The following is an 11397-nucleotide window of genomic DNA, read 5'->3' as shown; positions in this document are numbered from 1 at the left end:
TGATGCACATTGTGAAATTCACTGAGAAAAGGTTTTTGGTGAGATCCAATAAACCCTTCATACACAAAATATCACACAGAAACGATAAAAATAACATACACTTTAAGAGAAACGGTTACCCCTCTACCTGGGAACAAATATCACATGGTATGAGTAGGTAATAACAGAAATCATAACAAAACAAAACCACCAAAAACTAATAATAATGTCTTTAAAAAGTACATCATCCTGTGAGACTTCAGTCAGAATTCACAATGGTATTCTAAAATCATGTTCAATGGTTTCAATTCATTCAATGGACTAAACCGAGCACAAAATAGTTCTTGTACACAACAGGCGTGTGTCAGTGTGCAGTCAGCATAGGCTGTCTGTCAGCTAATCTATATAATGTGCCATGAGCATTTACGCAGTCAAGATTGTATAATCCATGGAATGAATCTAAAACTGCCTTTGAAAATTCTTGCTAATGTTGGGTTTGCTTGCTACCGTTCAAATGATGTACCGACCTGTGGTCAAAAGAAGACCAAAAAATAAAAAAGTAGGCAATCGTGTCCTTCGTTTACAATCTGTATTATGATGGCTCACCATATTTTCATCATCTTTTAATCTTCATATCTACCAGGTATCTTAACATGGTTGTACGCTTGTGGCTTTTGCAAGATATGGATTTGAAAATATTCTTTTGTGTGCTTACTTGCATCAGTCATGATTAATGAGCTTTAAAAATCTCATCATGCAGAATGCATGATTGTAAAAACCTTAAGCACAATATTACTAAATATTTCCTAAGAGCTGACTTTCATTAGATTTCAAGACACATTTACCATAATTGTAAACTATTTCCATCTTCAAGAGTAGTTGTCAGGTGTTACAAGTCCTTTGTAAACTTTTGCAGTGTTATCTACACATGATGATACACAGATATGATCTACCAAACTAAAATGGAAGCTGACTTTTTGATTTGTGGTGGGAAAAAAAGTCCTTATACTCTCCCTTCAATGACTGTGATTCAAGTACTCATGACAGGAATTGCTTAACTTTGCCAACAAGTGATATAAAGTGCTATAAAAATCACATGAAAATACAATGCTACAATGACATCAGTGTGCATTTCTTAATCCAAGCATACATTGTAATGTAATTCAGTGGTTTGCCTTTACAATGTTATCGTGGTGCTCTGCTCAAGAAAGAAAATATATAACACACATTTCTTGTTCTCACTGGAGTGGGAATCATGGAGCAGCATTGGAAAGTTTTGGTCTGGAAGCAACGAACACTTTTGACAGCCAGTATGACATTATTCTGCCAAATTGTTCAGTCAAGACGGGTGACTGCTACATTAGGAAGTCAACTCAAGTATATAAAGATATTTTTGAATTCAAATGGAAGACAAGAACATGTTTAGTAATACCCTGCGTGAATAAAAGTTTGGCTTTTATTTTTCCCTCCTTTGAAGATCTATCTGAAGGTCTGCAATAGACCACCACCGACTGGATTGACCAAGCTTGAAAAATCACCACTACCGGTCAACTACAGTTGGAAGCAAGATTTGATTCCTGTGGGGCTAAGAGCTATGTGGAAAAGTTTTCACAGTGAATATGACTACAATAAATTCTACATCCAACTATCACTCATTCCAAAATGGAAGCAGCTTTCCATGTAATCAGAACAAGAACACCTCCAAACCAAATCAAATGTATCAAAAAAAGAAGATTTTTTTTTTTTTTTCAAAAAGAACACTAATCACTACATTTGGATTTAGTGAGTGTGTGCACTTGCGTGAAATATCTGGGGAGAATTGGTAATGGGATATATTCAGCTGGTGTTTCACATCGTAGATACTACTTTCAGCCTCTAAATGTCAAACAGAGAACTAACTTCGGACAAAGACAACAAACATACAATTGGCTTCACCACAAATTCTTCCACATACTTTTTCAACTACTGACATAAAATTTGAAATACTATGATTCTCCTTTCTCTTTTTTCTTTCATATCATAACATGATCAATTCTTTGGCAAGACTATGTGTGCAATCATCAAATGACAAAAGAGCTACATAAAGCAACTTTTTTTTTCCTGCTATTCATCAATATGTACCTGAAATTCTTGTTATAAATTCAAGAGGAAATGAAACTGTTGTGGTACAGTGCAGAGACAACTGTTTCAAAACTGGTGTGAAAAGACATCTGAGTTTGAGTTTAAAAATCTCTATGCAAGAAAGTGTTCCTATATCTATAATTACAAGAATGCATGAGTTATTCCATATTTTTTTTTTTTTTTTTTTAAACATGTATCACGGTCTAGAGCACAGTCATCACAAATTTCATACTTTGCTTTTGCACTCTAGATTTTGCAATCAGACAACTTATTTCTTGTGATTTAAATTTTTTTTTTTTAGTTGTTCTTTTGCTCCTCAATTGGAAGATTTCACTTGGCATTCCTCTTGCTCCAAATCAATAAAACAAATCCAATCCTGTGTATGATTTGTCCAAGATTTGCAAAATTAAGTGCACAAAGAGAAAAGAGAATTTGGATCAAATGACATAGTCTCCTCACTGAACTCACCAAGATACAGCTACATCAAGAAGCTACTATGTGGTGGTAGAACGGGGTGTTTAGAACACTAGCCATCGTCTTCTCAACAAAAGCGCACCGACGCACTATTGGGAAGGTGTACGCCTCCTAGAATATCACAGACAGTATTCTTGGTATTACATATGTACACCGCAAACCAACCATGCCAGCCATTGGTCGAAATTATCACAATGCATACCATAATTCTCATTTTACACCATTCACATATACATGTACATTCTGTGACAATGACATTTTCTTAACTCTGACCCAAGCTACTTGTATTCACATTGTGCCCACATGAAGTGCAAATCTAAATATTTGGTATTTGTTTTGGTATTAAAGAGATGCTCAATGATCCCAATTTCATCGAAGAAGAATGGTATCATAATTCATATCAAGGCAACTTTTTCTGTGCTCATCATTAGTTCACTACTGTTTCTTGATTTGTCATCAATATATCACTTCGTAATTCATTTTAACACTGAAAATTTCCTTGCACTTCAAAACATTCTTGTATGAAGTACTGTACTGTACAAATATATTGCTTGCAATTGACTTGGTTATTATCAGATGATCATTTACATGCTTCATCAGCACATACCTTCATTTTTTTTTTCTTTGAATAACGGTCATCAAGTAGTGATGGACAAAAATAATTGTGTGCTTTTATTTTCACATTAGCTTCTGGTTGCACTGCAAAATCCACTAAAATTTCCACAGAGGGAAAATTTCCATGTTAACAGTAGTGGAAGATACCTGATATAACGAGGACATATCAGTGGTCATAGACAGCTTGTTATAATGAGGTTTCCCTGTATGACACCATCCCATGATGGTAACCATGGAGACACTTCAAAATGTATTACAATCTTGTGACATCATTGTCATGACTTTTGCCATAAACAACTATGTTGTGGGCTCACACGGACCAACTTTCTGGGACCATTCATTACAAAAACAAAAAACAAAAACATCCAAAACTGCCATTACACAAAACATTGTGCATATTGGAGCCTTGAAGTTCATAGTGCATGCACATATTCCCCGCACATTTCAGCTTGACTGCATGATATCTTTCAGCTGGGTTCAAAACAACTGTTCAAACATTTGGAATTGAATGTGCCATTTCAGTCTAAACTTTCTAAACACTAAACATATCCATGTCATCTGATCTCATTCTGCTTCCAGCTACAGCAAAGCTGTCGACAAACTACCATAGAAAGGCATATCAAACGAGATACAATCAATATTTCCTAATTTGCATTATTCAGTACCTTTACTTACATATCACTTTTTTCTTTAATTTAAGACATGATGTCTCTACCAAAAATTTTTATCTGAAAAAAAAAAAAAGAGTTTCACAGATAATGAAAGAACAATTTATTCTACACTTTTCAAGACCTCAAGAGAGTATAATTGTATCTTTATGCATACAAATGTTTGACTGAAAAATCAATGTCACAAAATCTTTGAGGCTGGAAACGGTGCAAGATTTATGAAAAAAAAAAGAACAAAAATGAGTCACATATTCTGCAGCCACATTAACATATTGCACTTCTGTTTATCTATAACAAATTATCACAATTGATATAAAAATCATTATTCTAGAAATAAGAATAATACAGGAAATACTGAGCTATTTCCTTTCATGTGATTTCCAACCTGGAGGAAAACTGTACTGGCAATCACACATATCCTCCTTTCTGAATCATATCAAACTATTTGTGACAAGTGTGCCTGACATGGAACTTACAGATAAGTGCAAACGTATAATTTTGACACAGTTAATGATACATTAACAGAAAGTGAAAGAAAGAAGTGAATCAAAGTCATTTGTTGTTTTCAAGGAAGTGGAGGAATCTTGTAATAATTCTACAAGGGACCTCAGCTTTGTAAAAAAAAGTGCAAGTATCAGATGGAATAATGGGAACCTGAGTAAGTATTCTTTAAACATTTTGTTTTTTAATTCTACACAAATACTTGTACATCTCATGGCCACGAATGTACATGGGAAATAGTTCATATTAAAATAAATCCACCAAAATGAAACACACTAGCCATCATCTTGAGCCATTCAAGTTTGCACCAAAATATTCAATTCACATTTCATTCACTTTTAATCTCCTCAAAACTCAGACTGCAGAGATCAGTGTGTTCCCCACTGGTATCAAATTAGGCAAGATTTCCTTACTGTCTACGTAAAGTTTGTGACGCACACACCACTTCAAGATCTTTACATACCGTCTAATACTGTCTGGAACAAAGCGTAAATGTTTAACATCAAATTCACAGCTAATTCAAAAGTGTAACTTCAATATTAAAATCTGTTAATGTATGTTTCACTCAGGACCATATATCATATCAAATAAGTGTGTATAAAATATATTGGCACTGTTTTCTCTCCAGGCATCTCCGCATGAAAACATAATCAACCTTGAGTGTTATGAGAAGATCAATATCCCTTCACAATCAAGTGGCTTTCAAAAGGAAGTATCAGGTTGCTCTACTAACAAAAGACAGCAAAATTTTATTCTTTTTGCTCAGATGCTCCTTGCAAATAGTTGTCATTCCATTGCCATTCAGCACAGCAAAAAAATTATCACTAAATATCACCATGGTAACATCTGTCCTGGAAGCACTTTTTTGGAAATACTGATCTATTTTCAAACAATAATCTTTATAAGTATGATCCATGTGTACATTATGATTGCTTATAGAACTGAAATATCATTGTGCCAACTTTACTGTTTCATTTGATTAGCATCTTTTTTCTTTAATCACCCTTCATTCTTTGCAAAAGCTGCAGCATCTTGTAAATAATGATTTATACAATGACCTGGCTCTTCGGAGGCTGCAAATCTATTCAAATTACCGTATGATAAGTACCATTGAGGGATATAACAGTGACATATCACAGCTTGTTGTAACAGTCTTTTGATAACTGGGTTTGATGTGTGAGCTAAAATGCAGGAGGGAAAAATTGAGTGTGTCAAACATGTCTCTTTGAAGAAGTTAAAAAAATAATGAAAATGTGAAAAGTTTACTTCATGTGACCATCTACAGAGTGATAGATAAAATTACGACATGGTGCAGAGTATCTGCTCTAATTGATGTTGGTATCGTCTAATGAGATGTTGGAAGGAGCTGGTGGTATCAACCCTGACTCAGTGATGGTCCTCTACGGCCATCTCAATCTCTGCCAACCTCGCCCGGATCTCCTCCAGGTTTGGAGTGTATGGCTCGCTCGCTGTACTCATCGGTCCCTGCAGCTGTGTGCTGGAGAGGTCCAGGGTGAGGTTGTGTGGCCGCATCTTCTTGCCGGGGGCAACGGGAGTGGAGTTGGGTGTGATTGTCCTATTGGGATCCTCTTGGCTGGGGTCCACAGGGTGAGAACCAGACGTGGGGGGCACATAAAAGGGCGTGGCCATGGGAGAGTTTGGCAGACTGGTGTTGGCGTTTTTCCCTCCACTCAAACTATTGTTGGAATTGCAATTTAGGCTGCGCTCTGCTTCATCCTGAGCAAGGCTTTCTAAGATGAGGGTGGTCGCCTCGCAGGACTCGCGGTCCGGGTTGTATGACCCCTGGCCGGTGCTGGTGGAGTCCGTCTCATCGCAGCGGTCACCATCAGACCGATGCGAGCCACTCTCACTGGACCGCTCCTCGCTCCCTAGTGACCCTGCCTCGCTCTGTCCAGCGGACGAGCCGTCCGATTTGCCCATCATTCCCGCACGAAGTGTTCTCTTGGACCTCGAGAGACCATTAAAGCGTTTCCCTCCGTAGGGTGCATAAGTCTTCTTCGGGTTAAACTTGGAACCTCCGGGAGTGTTCTTGTTGCGGTGATGTTCACGCATCACTTGACGTATTGTCTTCACAAAGGAATTCCTCAGGTCTGCAGAGCTGTTGTGAGAAAGACATGTAGATAACAATTCATCAATAAATCATTTCAAAATGTGTTGTCACTGATTTCTATTTTTTAAAAGGTAATTTACAGGTAAAAGAGTGCGTCAAGAAAAATTACTCAAAAGAACATATGAAGAGTTTGTTTGCAAAAACCGATAAGTCCATATTTGCCAAATGGAGATATTTGCGATTAAAAGTCAAGAAAAATAAAGAGAATAATAAGAAAATTGTTGCTTCTTTTGACTATAACTTCAAAAATGTACCTTTATATGTAGTGAGCAATATATCATTTAAAAGGTATTATTTTGTACCTTATGACAGAGACCATACTTCAAGATCTTAAAAAATGGACTTATAGGTTTTTGCGAACAAACTCTTCATATACTGTGATTAAGAGTGCATAATTAAAGTTTAGAAAGGGGCATATTTTGTGAGGAGAATGTAGCTCAACAAGTGATGATATGAGAGATGAAAAAAAAAAAAGACATAGAAAATAAAAGAGACAGAAGAGAATAGGTGAACACATACAGATGCAAATGGTAGAAATATAGAAAGTGTGAGAGAGAGAGAAAGAGATATATATAGAATGAGATGGACAGAAGGACAGAGAAAAATATAGAATGGCAGACAAACAAAACAAGAGAGATACAGAAAATGAGAAAGGAACAGACAAAGAGAGAGAGAGAGAGATAAATAGAATGAGAGTTGGTCAAACAGAGGAAAAGAGATAGATAGACAGAATGTGTGAGAGAGAGACAGAGATAAGGATAGACAGATAGAGAGATAAACAGACAGATAGACAAACAGACAGACAGACAGACACTGATAAGATACAGTCAGGCTTGTGATATATTTTCTCCTCACCTGCATGAGAACTGGAAGACTTTTTCTGCTTTGCACTCAGCCTTGGTGTGCACCAACTCCCACAAACTCAAGTAGTCCGTTTCTGTGCATTTTGAAGAAAAATTTGAACAAATCTTGAAAGGTATGCCTACTATGAAGCACAGCATATGTAACATTACACACTTGGCTTTACACATGATTTTTACTCTGCTGCTGTCTCAGTTCTAGTGGCATTTCATCACACTATTAACCCTTAAGGGGCCGGGCTTTTTTGGCTATGCTCAGACCGGGGGGGAGGGGATGGATTCTGCCCCCCCCCCCCCCCCCGAGATCTCGGCCATCGGTGGTGCGATCGCGATGAAATTTGGCATGCGTGAGACCCGCGTCATAATCTACAATATTGTGTCATAAGATTTTTTGAAACAAGCAATTTCTAATTTTAATTCATTGATTATGCAAATTAAGCTCAAGATCATATTTTAACCTAATTAAAAGCATTGAGAGTCTAATTTTTGATCTGTAAATCTGTTTTGGCATATTCAACAATTGTACATCACAAAAACTTCCAAAACTCATTTCAATTCTTATGTATTTTATTGTTTTCAGAATTTCTTATGTATTTCCATGTTTTTCAACTTTTGTTTTTTCTTTGTTATTTTATTGGAAATTGTCACTGACCACTTTTCTACCATAATTAGCACAAAACTAATCAATGAAAGTGATTAATTGTAAAAATAATCGGGTTTTTATGACTTTCATGACAGAGCACTGTTTTCCATAGGAAATGTGCACAAAATCACAAAATTGTGCCCGTTTTGGGGCGACATTCCGTTACAAAAATGGGCGTGGCTTCGCAAAAGTATGCGCGGACGTCGCAAATTTGGTCTCAAAAGTTGCGCAGGACTTGAACAAACAAAGTCAAGAAGCCTCGCGACGAGGCCTTCTCGCGTTACAGAATTATAGCGCGAAACGTCGAGGGGGGGGGGGCGGATTCCGCCCGCCCCCCCGCCCCCAAGGCATGTAATGGGGATCTTAATTAAAGTATCTTTGCATACTCTATTCACAAGAAGAGTCCAAGGTTAAACTGTTAAACAATAACTTGTCAATCTCAACGGACCAACGTCTCTTCTCTGTGCACTAAACAACAATTTCAAAGTGCACAGGGGAAGAGAGTCAAGTTCAGATTTGACTACCAAAGCAACTCAGTATGATAATATCTGCATTGCTTGCCATCCCCATGGCAACATCTACTCCTAAAAGTCAAGTCGTTTTGCTGATTGCAGCATCCATAGAAACATTCTATTCTTCTGAGCTGATTAGCTGAGGTTTGACATCAAAACTATAGAAGCACTATGAGAGTGCAGACCTCAGCCAAGCAGCTCATTTCCACCACTGATCTTGTTCTTCACAGAGATCAGTGATTTCCACCTATACGTATGCGTGCTGAAAGTCGCCCGATTTCCCAATATAGAAGCCTTTTGCTACGTCATCAACTTCCAGCTGCACTGCGCGCCTCACATTAGCAGAAACTAGAGCACACACTTCAGTACGAAAACCTCAAAAATGCGCAGCTTGAACTCCCAAGTTCACTGACCCTACCTGCTAAAATATAAAAAATCCTTAATAAAGTCCACAAAATTTCTGGATCGTGACCAAAATTTAGTCATCTGTTACTTGTGTCATTCCCAACCTTTCCTGTAGGTTTCATCCAAATTTGTTCACAAGTCTTCGAGTTATTTTGCACAGGGACAAACGAACGAACAAACAAACAAACAAATATATGCAAAAGAAAACATAACCTCCTCTCGGCGGAAGTAATTACGACGTATTAGAAGTGAGAACAATTTTGAGAGTCTCTGAAGGAAGGGGGGGGGGGGGGGGTGAAGAATCGAGTCTACACTGACCTGAGATGTTAGCCTCCTTGACTTGCATGGATGAAACAGGAACCATCCACTTGAAGCGGATGAGATCCTCAGGGTGGCCCTTGAGTGTTCCTGTCCCAGACAGCTTCGCCATGCTCTTCTTACGGGTTCGCTCCTTGTAGATTATCACCACTGCTGGCCGGAACACTGGGGAGAAGGATCAATGTCAATAAAGATTTGATTTGATTTGATTTCAAATTATTCCCTGAAGTGTATTGATAAACATGGCTGCAAAGAATATGAACATATCACATGTATGCTGTCGTCATAGGACTGCATTAAAACATTGTTGATGCTCATCAATATTCCTGGGCATAAGGTTTGGATGTGAGGTTTGATGGGATTTTGTGCATTTAGACATGATTTAATAAGGAGGGAAATACACAATACAACTGTAGGCTAAGTAATTTCCTTTGATAATATTATGGTCTTCTTTATCTAGGGTAGCCTCTTCAGTGTTGCCACTACTCTAACATAGGGCCCTGCCACTATTATAACCCTAGCACTGCCAGGTACCCATTTATACACCTGGGTTGAGAGGGACATGGTGGGTAAAAACATCTTGTCCAAGGACGTAAGCACTTGATGGGATTCAACCTTGGGATCTGTAATTGAAAGTCAGGAGTCTTATCCACTATGCCACAGTGCTCCCACACTCTTCAAAATATCATTGTACTAACATCCAAATTGGATATTATTGGAAATGTGAAAATTCCTGTCAAAATGCTACACCTTATATCATACAGACTGCAACTTCTTTGAAGCAAACAATAACATCTGAGGAATAAACAAAAATATTCAACAATGGCTTGTGACATTGGAATGAGAACCTAGACCCAATTCACTTATACAGCTTGAATATAAATCATCAAAACAAAACTTTCTCCAATTGTTAATCTCACCAAATACGTTGACCGTGGGTTCACGACCTTTCTTGTACTTTGGGAGGTCATCATGACAGTTCAGCCAGCTCATTGTTTCGTATCTGACCAGGTCATCCATGGCCAGCTCTTGGACCTTGGGGGGAGACGGATAGAGAAAACATCTTTATGAAGATGACACAAGGACTCCAGGGTGAAATTCATTACCTTGGTACGCTCATCAAAGGCAGGAACATCATTTGGCAAACTTTCAAAGTTTATTAATCCTTACTGCGCTTTCTTTGCCAACAGGAACAGATGTCTGGGAACTAACTAATTGTCAATGAAATGAGATGATCTAAATCCCCTAAGCCCTACTGTGTCACCACCGCCTTCCTGTTGGACTGTGGTACATTGCTACACCTGAGTGGGCTTGCTAAAACGATTTACAAATTGAGGTCAAGTTTGGACGGAATACTGAATACTCTTTAAGAAACTTGGCAAGTTAAGCTAAGGTGCCGTAGTACATAATTATATAAAGTTAATCAGTGTATGAAGTGATGATCATTGTGTGTGATAGGAAAGCATCATAGGATAACATCATTGGGTCACGCTGGATGACAGAGCTGTCTTAACCCTTTTTCCCCCATATTCTAAAAAATCTGCACACTGTGTATACAGAACCAAACAGTATCCACAGGGAATGGGTTAAGAAACACCTCTGACCCTTATGCCCCTTTGGTGAGGAAGGTGCCTGGGTAAAACAGTTCTGCACTGTATATGTTACAAATGTCACTGAATCTTGACAGAAACTGCTGAAAACCCAACAGACAAAATACCAATCTGAGGAGTATGGTGGATGAGATATAATTCAGTTCCTGTTCTTTTAAAAAGCAAACATTCCATGAATTTTACAAATAAACTTTTTTTTTGTAGCAAAAGTGAAATCTGCTGTATATCAAAATAAAAACTAAAACATCTCTGCTAATTCTCAGATTCTGATTTGTGATGAGTTGACAACAAATGGCATTTTTGTTTGTTTTTTAATACATCAAACACAATTTTTTTTCCCCATGAATATCTAGTCTATAAACAGAAGAAAAAGAAATTATGGTTGACTATTGAGTGTTGTGGTGGCAGAGGGGAGGTATACAACTGTACACATAAGACTTTTGTTCCCAAAAATGAACTAATGAATAGACAGCTGATACCATAGCAGCATTCACACAAAGCCAAAATCAACTTCAGTTTTTGCAACTTCAATTTTTCAACTTCAATTGTTCAATCATTTC

At 37.7% G+C, this 11397-nt stretch overlaps 1 protein-coding gene across 1 annotated transcript in view; it reads right to left on the bottom strand.

Annotated features, from left to right (window-relative positions):
* Positions 1–5669: 5669 nt before the first annotated feature.
* LOC140242593 (protein still life, isoforms C/SIF type 2-like) overlaps positions 5670–11397 on the bottom strand; it is a 44151-nt gene continuing 38423 nt past the window's right edge. Inside the window, exons 20-23 of the mRNA XM_072322344.1 lie at positions 10148–10262; positions 9228–9392; positions 7345–7426; positions 5670–6477 (exon numbers count right to left, since the gene is read on the bottom strand). Of these exons, the coding sequence (XP_072178445.1) occupies positions 5745–6477; positions 7345–7426; positions 9228–9392; positions 10148–10262 (1095 nt within the window). The 3' untranslated portion in view covers positions 5670–5744. The remainder of the gene's footprint in view (positions 6478–7344; positions 7427–9227; positions 9393–10147; positions 10263–11397) is intronic.

Source organism: Diadema setosum, chromosome 19, assembly GCF_964275005.1.
Source record: "Diadema setosum chromosome 19, eeDiaSeto1, whole genome shotgun sequence".
Taxonomy (NCBI): Eukaryota; Metazoa; Echinodermata; class Echinoidea; order Diadematoida; family Diadematidae; genus Diadema; species Diadema setosum.
This window is presented reverse-complemented; position numbering and strand designations above follow the sequence as displayed.